Genomic DNA, 12,830 nt, shown 5'->3' with positions numbered 1-12,830 from the left:
GTGCGTAAGAGCACATTTCCTGATTGCGAATGTAAACAAACCAAATGAAGGTGAATAATGGATTCCATGTGTTTACATTAAAGAATAAGAAAGAAAAAACTATGTGATATTAAGAGCACCTTATGTAAGACTTTCTGATGAAGTTTACAAATCCAAACCAAAAGACCAAAGGCTCTGTGCATTTACAAGGTGCAAATCAACAATTAATAACACATGACAGGTACAACACACAGATCTTAATTCTTTTTATTTATTGTTGTTTATATTTACTTTTTCACAACAGTGTCAAAAACATTTTTAATGTAATATTGTCTTTAACAAAACAAGATATAGTCTACGTGTTAACTCAAAGAGAAATTAAAGCTGGAAAAAACAAATATGGCTAATTGTACCTCCTGACTTAGAAGGTTTTAATTATGTTTAACGCACATTGAAGGTTTGTAAAAGAAAAGAAAAACAATGGCACACTGAATAGAATAAAGATCTTCAGTGATTTTCTTAGCAAAACAGACAATTCTTAGTTGAGTAAAGCATCTTCAGACATGACTCTTGTCCTGAGTAGGCACTTGGATACAAACTAGAGAAACTGAGAAGATGCTATCTCATACATGCAAGTTATCGTGGTCCCATCATATGAAAATATGTGTTTTTTTGGAAACACTACAATTGTGTTATTATAGAGTACAGCATCATAAGTTACAGCAAATGCAAACAATTTCATTTTCTTCTTATTAATCAAACGGAAAACCAATAACCTGCTGAAACTGCAGCCACCAAAATAAACACAGATCTCTTTATTACTTCAATTTATACTCTAGGTCTTATGGTTTGAGCAGCTCATATTTACGGGACATGTCACTGAGAGTTTTTTTCCACTTGAATGCGTTTTATGATTATCAGTTGTCTAACAAGCATGAGATGATCTCATGACCAGTAAACCATAAGTATGAGATCCAGCCCATAATCTGGAGAGATGAATGATTCAGAGTCAAAATGATGAGATTACAGGCAACGTATTGTTTGTCCTACAGCACAACATGGTGTCATCAGCATGTCCACTCACACCACAGAGGCAGTTAAATACTGACCTGCTTTATAGAGCCGTTGTTGTCTACTCTATCATTAATACCTTATTTATAACTCATAAACTCACACTTGGTGCTTTAAGTTGTCCTGCAAGACACCGTGTCCTGATATTACACCCAACAAACACTTTGGTTAAAAATTACTCCATAAATGTTTCCCCCCCCCCACAAATCTTGAGGTGATGTAGGGAGCAGGGAGTGGGATGGTAATGGCAGCAAGGGACAGGAAATTAGCCAAAAGATAACATCACTGACAGCAGCTTTAATATCAGAGGCAAGTAAAATGAGATCAGTCATGGAGTGACGGTGAACATCCGTCACTAGCATCTGTGACTCGCTCCCTTACAGCTTATTGTTATGAGGATTAAACTAACTCTGTGTGTAGAAGAAGCCACTGGCTCTTAAAACATGCTGAAAACTTTACACTCAACATGAGCACAATAAAGAGCAGGTTTGTTGTAAGAGGACACTGTGACGAAACTCCTGTGGTCAAACAGCATCAACAACATGTTGACATGAAGTCTGAATGAATGAATGAATGAATGAATTATATTTACATTTCACAACGCACACACATGAATGAGAATAATTGCTGGTATTAAACCAGAAAACAGGCCAAACTCATCTTTGGTTACATCACAATTTAGCCTTTTTTAATTTAATTTTATAATAAATGATAAAGCAGCTAAAAGCTAAGAGAGAATTTTGGAAAAGCCAAAACTGGACATCGACGAAACGTCACTGGTGGATAATATTCTATTTTTCAAATGTTATATTTAAAGCAACACTGGGCATTGTTTTTTTTTTCTTAAAGTAAACATTTCAAAATCACTAACTATCGACTTACTAAGTGACTCGACAGAGACAAATTACACACCAGTCTCTGAGTAGATATAGTCGGAGCCTCAGAGTAAGAGTTCAGTCAAATGTTTGCTTCCAGTTTCCATGGTAACCACACACTAACCTCTGTCTACTTCAATTGACTTTAAACTGTCATCATCCTGATCAGTGTCTCCGTGTGTCGGCTCATTTATTTATATTTATTCACTTAAATACTGATGTGATATTGAAGGAGGAGATTTTAAACTGTAGTAAACTCAGGTGATCAGTCCAACAGTTGAAAATCAAAAGAGCGACAGTGAGACGTTAATCTGACAGCTGACCATAAAACAGTGACTAACAATGGTGTTGCTTGACACCTTTAAAGTTATTGATACACTTAAAGGGTTAAAGGGTTTAGCACTGAGGATATCAGCCAGTGATGGTGCGTTAAGTGCTTTTATTATATTTTTACTGTTAGGCACAGTGAAGTGGTTTGTATGTGGCTCAGGAGACGATTCCTGTGTAAAATCACACTGGAACCAACAGTGAGTGCTTCACCTTACAGTGACTCAGCAGAACAGTCCAGTCTGAGCACAACCCTGCTACGACAACATCACACACTGCTGTTGGTCGAGCTCACCTGGTGCACAAGACAGACTCAGCACCCTGTGGCACGTCAAAAAGAGAAAGAAAAAAAATGTGTGTACTTGACACAGAGCTGTGACTGACTGGACGATGGTCACCTCTGTGGCCCCGCCCCCTCAGCAGAGCGGGATTATCTGGCGTCGTTGAGCTGCCGGGCCACAGTCAGGATCTCCTTGGCTCCTTTGCTCAGCAGTAAGTTGGCCAAGTCGACCCCCAGCCGCTCCGCTCTGTCCTGGGCTTCACCCGAGAGCTTGGTGGCCGTCACTCCCACTCGCTGCACGCACTCATCAACCTCCTCCGAGCTCTGTCACACATGAACGTGAGGTTTAGTTGAAGTTTGCTGTTCACATTTCCAGAATAACCACACAGGGAAAGAAATCTCCAAAAACTATTCATGCTATTCACCTCATGGACAGTTGCTGACATGCAAATGTAAAACATTTTATCATCTCAGTGTTTGTGATGTCAAAGATGACGTTTTTGACATGATCGTTTAAAAACCCCCAGCTTTTACCTTGTCGTCAGCAGCAGCAGCAGCAGCAGCAGCAGCAGCCACGCTGGTCTGCATGGTTTCCTTCAGACTGTCTGAGCCGTCCAGGCTGTACACCGCCCCCGTCAGGTAGAGCTGGGAAAAACAACAAACACATCGTAAACTTCATTTATAGGTTTCATTTATAAGTGTTTTTTTTTTGTTTTTTTTATGTTGAAACTGGACACATTAACTTTGAGTACAAACTAGTACAAATAGTTAGTGGAGTTATAGCCGTGTGTGAGGTTTAGTGGTCTGCTCTTTAACGAACAGTAAACATTTCTCTCTAATCATCCAAATTCTCACCTGTGAGTCTTTGACTTCAGTGTGGACAGCGACAGGAACGCTGCACCCTCCCTCCTACAAATGACAGAAAGTTACTTTTTATGGCACTGGGTTTGTAATCGGACAAAGGGTTTGAGTGTGAGTGTGAGTGTGAGTGTGAGTGTGTGTGTGTGTGTGTGTGTGTGTGTGTGTGTGTGTGTGTGTACCAGGCGTCTGAGGAAGGCTCTCTCAGCTATGCAGCGCAGCACGGTGTCAGAGTCATGGAGCACAGACACCATCTCCAGGATGTCTACATCTCTGGCCCGAACCTCCACGGCCAGCGCCCCCTGACAAAAGACGCACATACATGTAAGAAGGGCATTTATTCACCGGCTAACAGTCGAAGCTCAAGAGCAGACAGGACCGCCTCTTTGTGGAGATCTTGCTCCTGATTGGATAAAGAGAGAATAAAGTTTCTCCTAGATTTACGGTCGGAGCCTGAGACTGAAAAACTCATGTAAGTGAACAAAAACAGATCTAGGATATGCTATTATCTCAAATTAAATTCACTCTGTTATAAATAAAGGCTTTCTGTGTGTGTGTGCCATGATGTAAAATCGCTGATTTTCTCTATGGACTTTGGTGCAGGAGAGTGAGCAGTTTACAAAAGGACTTTAAAAAAAAAAAGGCAATTTAATTGAGCTAAAGCAGTTGTAAGACACCAGGTATTTAAGCAGCCATTGATTTTATTAAGTGACCCTTTTGTTAAATGGCTAAAATCTATTTTTCCTTATGTCCCCACAGGCAGCTAAGTTTTTTACTAACAACTAGAGCTGCAACTAACGATTATTTTCATTATTGATTAATCTGTCGATCATTTTCTCGATTAATCGTTGTCCAGAGCAAAGAAATGAAGAAAATACTCACATTTAAGAAGCTTAAACAATGGGACATCTTGAAAAAAAAGCTTTAAACCGATTAATCAATTATTAAAATAGTTGTCAATTAATTTAGTGATCGATTAATTTCGTTTCAGCTCTACTAACAACCACATTTAAAAAAAACGAACCCTGTTATCAATCATTCCTCGTCTTCTTCTACAGTTCTTACCTGTCCAACAGCATACATGCAATCTTCAGGCTCCAGGATCTAGCAAGACAAAAAAATGAAACACAGTCTGAGAGTTAAATGAAGGTTAAAGGTCACTGTGAAAGACATTAGACTGAGGACTTGATGTGATCAGAAGTGTACCTGGCTGATCCGGTTCTCCCAGCCCATTCTCCTGAGGCCAGCGGCAGCCAGGATGATGGCAGCAAAGTCCTCCTTCTCATCCAGCTTCTTCAGACGTGTGTTCAAGTTTCCACGCTGAAGACGACAGTTAAGGACACAAACAAGCCAACACGCTCCCTCATGACCAAAAATGAACTCCACTCGCCTCCACTCGGCACGGTTAAGTTGCGTTTCCACTAGAAGAAGAGACGTCCGACACAAGGCGAACAATGCCGAACCGCAGATCAGTTAAAAAGACTTAACAATCCTAAAAAACGTGGGTTAATCTCCAACAGTTATCAGGGAAAAGTCTAAAATCTCAATATTTAACAGAGGTGTATTTAGTACTGACTCACCAGTCACTCGTGTGTGTGTGTGTGTCATGTGGAAAACAAAGTCACCGCAGTTTCATGCTGCCGTGCCGTGATGACTCCGCCCATGTTGATTAGGTACTAATTTGTAGTGGGAAACCAACCTAAACTGTGCCGTGCCGTGCCGAGGCGAGCTGGGACCATAGTGGAACAGGGCTATTATTGTTGTGAAGTGAAATCAAAGTATGTTTGTCTTATTTTCAGACACATGGAAGGATACGATATCTTTGAAGACAAGGTGAGGGAATCTCTTCTTTAGCTGAGCAGCGCGCCGCAGTGAGCTGGTGCCGATCGCACTACAAAAGAAACCACACAGGCCAAGGTTAATTTATCCACTTCAGTGACGTGAATTTAAACACATGCAACGAGTCACATCATCCACTGCACTGTACCTGCTCTCTGGCAGAGTGTCCAGAGATTTCCCTGCATGTTTTGGATGCAGAACCACTGCATCGTGGGGATTTTCTCTCCTACAGGCAACAAAATCCAACAGTGTATATGAAAATTTAACAAAATAATAGTGATCATTGATATTCCATAATAATATGGAGAAATGCTTTAATCTCTTAAAACTGAAAACACAATTAAATCAGTAGGACTTTTGTTGCATTAGATAAGATACAAGATACATTTATAGTGACATTTTAACATTTAAATTTAATTTCTCTATGACAGTAAACCAAATATCTTTGGTTTATGGACACCTTAGGGAAAAATCTAGTTAAGATTAATTAAGAACATAATAGACAGATCCATCAATAATGAAAATAATCTGAAGATGCCATGTCAGAGTTGCTTCTGTTTTACAACAAATGCAGGCCGAGACCTCTGGTCACTTCTCTCACGTCTCCCCACATGTCCTTTTGTCATTTTATTTACGTTAATTTGAATTATTCTCTCACAGTACAGGCTGGAAAAAGCACTTACTTTAACACAGCTCCGATGGTGAACCCTGGAGGCAGAGAGGTGGGAAGGTCTTTGAGTGAGTGAACCACCAGATCAACCCTGTTGGACACAGAAGAGGCCAGTCATGTTTGCATTCTCCTTTCATGTGTCATGCTCTATAATACAGCCATTGAGTGGTGTGACACATTGTGATAACATCAAGGCTGCTACAGAACAGAGACCACAGGAGAGAACTCAAAGGGTTTCCCTCAGCCATGGATTTCATCTGAAGACTGACACGAGTGTTAGAGACGCTGATTAAGGTTATTAGTACAAAATTAAAAATATTTCTATATTTTATTCAGTCGAAATTGTTGTCACTGCTGTTCACTGTAATTTTTCGCACATAAGGTTTTACATAATCAACACTGACTGACCAGCCTGAGACATGTGGTGCTTTGCCATTATACAGTTGTAGGACTACTGGGCTCTCGACTCATCTCTACTCTGATGCCTCATACCAAAGCACGGCTGCACAAAACTGCTGTGACGTTGTTTTATACATGGCATAGTGCTGGGCGATATGGACCAATTGCGCTATTTTTTTGTTGAATGGCGATATTATAACGATATTTGGAAATAAACCGGGTTAGCTTGCTAGCTCACCGGTTGGCTACTCAGCTGACAGCTGAGAGCTGAAACCCGGCGTCCGGAGTGTACAACAGAAACCCGGAGACAGGAGACCAGAAACCTTGGTGTCGGACACAGTAAACAACAAGCCGCTGATGTGTTTTAAGTCCACAGCTGGTGTCACTAAAAACTAGCGACAACAGGTCAACTTTTATTTTGTATTAACGAGTAACGAAGATGGTTAAGAAAATTGTACCAGAGTAAAGGTGCACATTTTATTTAGGAAATAACAGCACCATTATTCTTTTTCTTAGCCACCAACTGCTCACTCTCCACCTGCACCGTGTCCGCCACGTTTTCATTCAAATGTCTGTTGCGATGCGTAGCGTGGGTAGGAGAACACTACGTACATGTAAGGGGCGTGGCTGAGCAGCTGAACTAGGCTTGTAGGCTCAGAGAGAAGCGGTCGGCTTTATTAAATAGCGTTCGCAAGGCAACATAAAAATAATATATAATATACCGGTATGGCGATATTGTCTCAACTACATATCTCTTTCCAAAATATACCGGTATAACTTTTACTACCGGTATATCACACAGCCCTAACATGGCATACACAAACTAGTGACACTCAGTATTTCCTGCATCCCTGAGTGCAGTCTCAGTCTGACACATACAGCCGAACGGGTTGTGTTCCGGCTCACATTTGCCAGCTTTCAGCAGTGCTGTTGCTAAACACACCACTTCTCTGTTAAATATCGATATTTTAGAAATGTCTTAGTTAAATGTTGTGTCAGGTGTCGCGATTTTTCCAGTGAGTGAAACAATGCTGTAAAGACAATGTTGTGTCAGCCACAGATGACACCGCTCACACTCACTCATTCCTCTCCAGAGCATTTTCCAGCTCTTTGGTGAACAAACTCTTCTCTCCAATCTGCGAGAAAGACAAACAGCAATTTTTTCTTTACATAGTTTATTTAAATTCATTTTTAGTGAGTATAGACATTTTTTGAGAGTTAAAATGAAGGAATTATATTTATCTGATTTGGACTTTTGAATTTTCTGCCAATAATGCAGATCTGTTTAATATCTAATAACGTCTTTTCACTGTGTGTGAGTGAATTATAATAAATTAATTAACAGAAAATTAACTTGTCATTTTTTGGCTATCATAAATTCATAATTCAGTTATGTTTTATAGATTAAACGATTAATAAAATAAAGGCAGTGATAGTAAAAAAAAGTTCACCTTTGATAAAGCAGTGTCAAGGATTTTGTCTCCAGTGGTTGTCATGCCAACTGAAAGACAGAAGATACAAGAATTCAGTATGATGATTATCAGGTAGTAATAGTGAAAACACCCCATTTCAGCCAAAGCTGAGGCTAATTAGAGCACAGACACAACACTACAAGACATCACAGCTGCTGTCAGGGAAATTCTTTAGGCAAAATCTGGTTGATCAGCTCTACGCTGTCTGGGCAGCCCATGGCCAAGTGGAGAGGGAACCTGGCTTGTAACCGGGGGATTGCTCATTCAAGTCCCCACCAGGTCAAAAAAGTGCTGTGGTACGCCTGAGCAAGGTACCCAACCCCCATCGCTGCTCCTAATTCTAGGAAGGTTTCTAGTAGAGGATGGGTTAAATGCAAAGATGGAATTTCCCCTGACTGATAAACAACTCATTTAATTTTTAATTTATATTCTGACAACTGTCAGTTATGAGTGTTTGTGATATGAGTCTCTCAGGCCCTGACAGCAAACTTTAGGAGAAACTTTTCTAATACCACACAACACTTTATCCAATCAGGAGCCAGAGCTCCACAAAGAGGCGGTCCTCTCTGCTTGTGAGGTTTGCTGAGGCTGTTTGCTGACAAATAGATGCTCCACACCCTCATCAAACATCACAGAGCACTTTTCAGCAGCAACAGACAGGAAGTTAGGCAAATAGACAGCTGCTTTAAGTGGTTTTCAGCATCTGTGTTAAAGAATAAAAAAAATGGTGGGACTAATGACTACAGAATTAAACATTTGAGGTTTTTTTTTGCCATTTACTTAGATGATTGTTTAACTTATCAAAGTCAGAATTCCTCTAAAGTAGTTTGAGATGAAAAGCAGATTCGTGACACAGTTTCCAAGATAATTACACATAGAGTGAATTTTTTTGGGTTTTTTTTCTTTGCAAATATTCTCACCTATTTCCAAGTGGATGTCGGGGTATAGCTCTTTCAGCGTGTCTGCCACACTGTCAGTCTGGATACGAGCCAACTGAGATAACAGAGCACAGCAGCATCCAACTTTAACATGATTGCATTGCTCATTGTCAAAAAAACAACAACCTTAAAACCCATTCACAATGACATTCAAATTAGTACAGCAGACAAGAGGAAGAGTAGTTATCTGAGAGGTTATCTCTAAATGAGCATCAAACATTGTTCTTTAGTGTATCTAACGCAGCATGGAGGAACAGTGAGTTACACACATTAGGACTCAACATGAGCTATAATTACATTCAAATTATACTTACAGCCAAAATATACACATTAGAAAACAATGCGAAAAAGTCTTTAAGTTAGTGAGTATGACTGAATTAAAGCTCCAAAGTAAATAAGTGAAGTGCTGTACCTGGCTTTTGCGGGTTCCAATCCTGATGACCCGACTAACCTTGCCATTCCCATCCTGCAGACAGAAAAGACAAGTTAGTCAAAGTTGAGCTTCAACTCACCATCGGCAGAACCTTTTATTGATGTTCTAAATGACATCTCCTGGAAGTCACCATCTCTGCTCGTCTCACCCTGATGTACTTGTAAGGTCCTTCCTCCATTAATTCAGAGTCTGTATGCAGTGTTTGCACTGTGGAGGCTATTGTGTCCACTTTGTGGCTAAGACTGCTTGCTAAGCCTTGGTAAGAAGCTGTGCTGAGGTCATATGGCCTCTTGATACTGAACAGTGGTCTGCCTTTTGCTACACGACACCATCCCCCTTCTTCAAGACCTCCACCCCAAGATATCTCTGGTCCTTAAAGATAAGTGTGCCAATTCACCCAAGTTCGTTACAGAAGGCAGGGAGGGGCAGCTAAGGAGGGTTCTGAGTATAAGGTGTGGTCATGAAACAGTCACGGCGTGACACTTTGCATCCTCAGACAATCTTTATTCTATGACCAGAATAATACAGTTCTTTAGTGCTTATTTTAAATGCACACTGTCAATTTGAGTCTCAGTTACAATATTAACACAGACATCATCTTATTGTATAAAAGCCACATATTACCACTATTAACAACTGGCGATTGAGAGCTGATAATGTTATGTTAAAAATATCATTGATAACTTTTATTTTGTTGGTTAAGCCTGGTCCGAGACGTGGAGGCAGCATGTGACTGGCTACGATTTGATGGGGAAGGGATTAAAGACATTTTTATAATACAGTATAATAATTTCATTAATATAGCACTAAAAGGTTCACAAAGTGCTTTGACAGACAAAGCATAAGTCAGACTATAATGTCAGTAACAAATAAAAGCTAAAGAACAAAAAACTCTGAAATGGATAAAGAAAATCACTTGGAATTATACCAACACAAGTTTTAGTTTTTATGTCATGAGAGTCCAATTAAACAATAAAATTACATTTCACAACTAAGTTGTGAGTTTAAATAGAGTATTAAAAATGAATAGTCTACTATTTAATGATATAATGTTGTGTATATTTTATTTGTCTGTTCTTGGTGTTGTACGAAAGTTTATATCTGTACTGTTGCATTACGGCCTAATTCTCTTTGTGTCTAGATATCGTTTCTTACCATTAAATTCTGTGAATTCTTAGTATTTCAATACTTATAACATCTATTTGATTTCTTCGTGGACTATAATTAGGTTTTCCAGAAAGTCATCCAAAAAACAGCCATGAAAGTGCATTTATTTTTGTTCTCTCTCTACAGCTCTCTACAACAAACCTCACCAAAAATCCAAACACCAGAAACTTTATGTGTAAAACGACTCAATTCAGTCTGTACAGGTGCTAGTAGTCCACACACACACACACACACACACACACTCCCATTCAGCACCAGTGCAATGTAACAATCACAATACTGATTTAGACCACTTTTCCCTCCTCGTGAGCAAGATTATGCTGTAACGTGGGTTAAATACCCACGTTAAATACCCACGTTGGTTGTCGTTTCACTTCAAACGACAATCATTTTTTAATAGTTGTCACTGGTAAAAACAGGTCACGTTAGCACCGCTCGAGGCTAACTGACTGCTTGCTAGTTTTCCACACACCGGTAGGTACCCGCCTACTTTTTTAACTGTCCAATAGAATGACAGAATACTATAACAGACGTAAACATTAGCCAATCACCGCGCTCCAAATGACAGGCACACATGGCGCTCTCCAGCACAGGCAGAGCAGAGAATTGTGTGCTTCATGGATTCTCAGCGGCGCAGTTTAAGACACACGTACCTGAGTATTGTTCTCCTCAGACATGACGGCGACTCGCTTCACTCTGCAGGTGTTCTTCTCAACAGCGGCGTGTTTTCCTGAGCGGGGACATAACGAATCATGAAAAGCCTTGGTAGCAGTCAGCGGCGTTGCTCTCACACAACCCCGACATGAATGAACGCGGAACGTCGTGATGTCATTGCACTGAGAGACTGGAGGTCATTTCTTAGTTTCCGCCTTGACTGTCAGTGTCTTACAGACATTCAAATAGAATGTATCCATCCAGAGATTTGATAATGCAGAGATTCTATAAAATATTTATAAATAATTGTCCGTTTTGTGGCGAAAACGGGAGCAACTGATGACTTATTCTTTGTTCTTGGAGGTTAATTAATGGCTTTATACAAAAAAATGTCTCACCTTAACATTTTTATGGATTTTTCATGGATGTTAAATCCTTGAAAAAAATACATTCAGAATTTTTCACAGCAAAACCCAATTTCATCATGTTTCACACTGATTTCTTCCATTTTAAGCTCACACCACACCATTCCTGAACAGACAACATTCCCAACATTAGACAAAACAGCACCTTCATATTTTTACTGCAGTGTTTTGCATTATATTTGTTATATAAATATATTATATGTAAACATAAGCTAATTACCTACCTCAAATGCATGCATCGGCACTGATTGAATGATTGTAGGGTTAAATTAACGTATGTTGGAACGTGTGAATGTACTTATTACTTTTTTATGAGTCCATATTCTGACAGTGCACCTGAATTTTGGTTTATATTCTTACAATGACAATCAGAACTTTTGCTTTGATATTTATTTTTTTCTAGTTGTACCTGCTCACTTTGTTGTTCCACAGTATTTTGAGTGTTTTATTGTTTGTATATTTCAAACTTATTTTTCTTAGGATTAAGATTCTGTAAGTCACTGTTTTTGAGAAGAGAAAGTTAAAGAACATTTATACAATAAAATTCTTCTATTCATCACATTCTTTGAAACATAGCCTACTGCATATTTTGTGTTCTTTAACACAAATATAGTTTTACATTATGTTGTATTTTGTTTTTCACCTGCTGATGTGCTGATTTTTGCCACTTTTTTGGGCATTTGAAGCAGAAAAATTCTAAATAAAGTCCTTTTTTGAAAATTGTGCCAGTTGCACCTGTTTTTTTAATGACACATTAAGTGATAAAATAAACTATATTTTTTTAGTTTTAAATGTCTGTCTGATAAAATAATTTATTAAGTTTGGGGTGGCAATAATTTGGAACTGGAAATGGTGGATAGTAGAGGGAGGTTCTATTAAAAAGAATAGCTGAATATTATTTTTTTTTTTTTAAAGAATGTGAACTAATGCTTTTCAGGAACTTGACTCAAATTTGTAATAAATGCACTATGAATCTGTTATAGATATTTTGGAGAGGTTTTTGTGCTGATTGGTAGAGTTTGAAGATTGGTTTGGTGTTTGAAGAATTGGATGGTCGGTTGTTTTTTATTTTATTTAACCTTTATTTAAGGGTTTGGATTAGGGTAGTAAAAACTACTGAAGACACCAGCCAATGCTCACAAATTCACATTAAGCACTGTCCCATAGTTCTTATGCCTCGGTCTGTTTTTTTTTCTGCATCACTTCAGTTTTATTTGACTGGCTGCCCGTGACTATGGTTCAGTGCTGTTACATACATTTCATGTATTTCTTAAACAGAGATGGTTAAATTTGTGTTTTACTTCAATATTTCTGAGTAAAAGGATATAATCCCACCTGCCACCAGTAGCCGTATGTCTCTCTGCTCTGGCATCTTCTGCATCAGATGGCTGGTGATGAGGTAAAACACATACTGTAGTTTCCACTGTGTGACAGCCTCAGGCC

General features: G+C 39.1%; 1 protein-coding gene across 2 annotated transcripts; it reads right to left on the bottom strand.

Annotated features, from left to right (window-relative positions):
* Positions 1-1,327: 1,327 nt before the first annotated feature.
* Positions 1,328-11,132, bottom strand: LOC122773846 (porphobilinogen deaminase-like). 2 transcript variants are annotated; one of them, XM_044032808.1, is made up of 14 exons: positions 10,962-11,132; positions 9,121-9,174; positions 8,691-8,763; positions 7,750-7,799; positions 7,379-7,434; positions 5,913-5,990; positions 5,378-5,455; positions 5,206-5,281; positions 4,597-4,710; positions 4,456-4,494; positions 3,573-3,692; positions 3,388-3,441; positions 3,067-3,177; positions 1,328-2,856 (listed from the first exon to the last, which is right to left on the bottom strand). In XM_044032808.1, exons 1-14 carry the CDS (start codon positions 10,983-10,985, stop codon positions 2,683-2,685), a joined length of 1,101 nt encoding a protein of 366 aa, XP_043888743.1. In that variant the 5' UTR covers positions 10,986-11,132; the 3' UTR covers positions 1,328-2,682. The 2 variants fall into 2 exon arrangements, with proteins under 2 accessions (XP_043888743.1, XP_043888742.1); XM_044032807.1 differs by lacking the exon at positions 10,962-11,132 and adding an exon at positions 9,290-9,478.
* Positions 11,133-12,830: the final 1,698 nt, after the last annotated feature.

The sequence above is a fragment of the Solea senegalensis genome, linkage group LG8, assembly GCF_019176455.1.
Source record: "Solea senegalensis isolate Sse05_10M linkage group LG8, IFAPA_SoseM_1, whole genome shotgun sequence".
Classification (NCBI taxonomy): Eukaryota; Metazoa; Chordata; class Actinopteri; order Pleuronectiformes; family Soleidae; genus Solea; species Solea senegalensis.
This window is presented reverse-complemented; position numbering and strand designations above follow the sequence as displayed.

What these genes read in the sequence shown, in the direction of transcription:
- LOC122773846 (XM_044032807.1), bottom strand. Translation starts at nt 9,319, where the DNA reads ATGGAGGAAGGACCTTACAAGTACATCAGG. An exon ending in ACCATCGGAGCTGTGTTAAA is followed by an intron (nt 5,456 to 5,912) that starts GTAAGTGCTTTT and finishes TGTTGCCTGTAG; the next exon opens with GAGAGAAAATCCCCACGATG. An exon ending in CTGCTGCTGCTGACGACAAG is followed by an intron (nt 2,857 to 3,066) that starts GTAAAAGCTGGG and finishes CATGTGTGACAG; the next exon opens with AGCTCGGAGGAGGTTGATGA.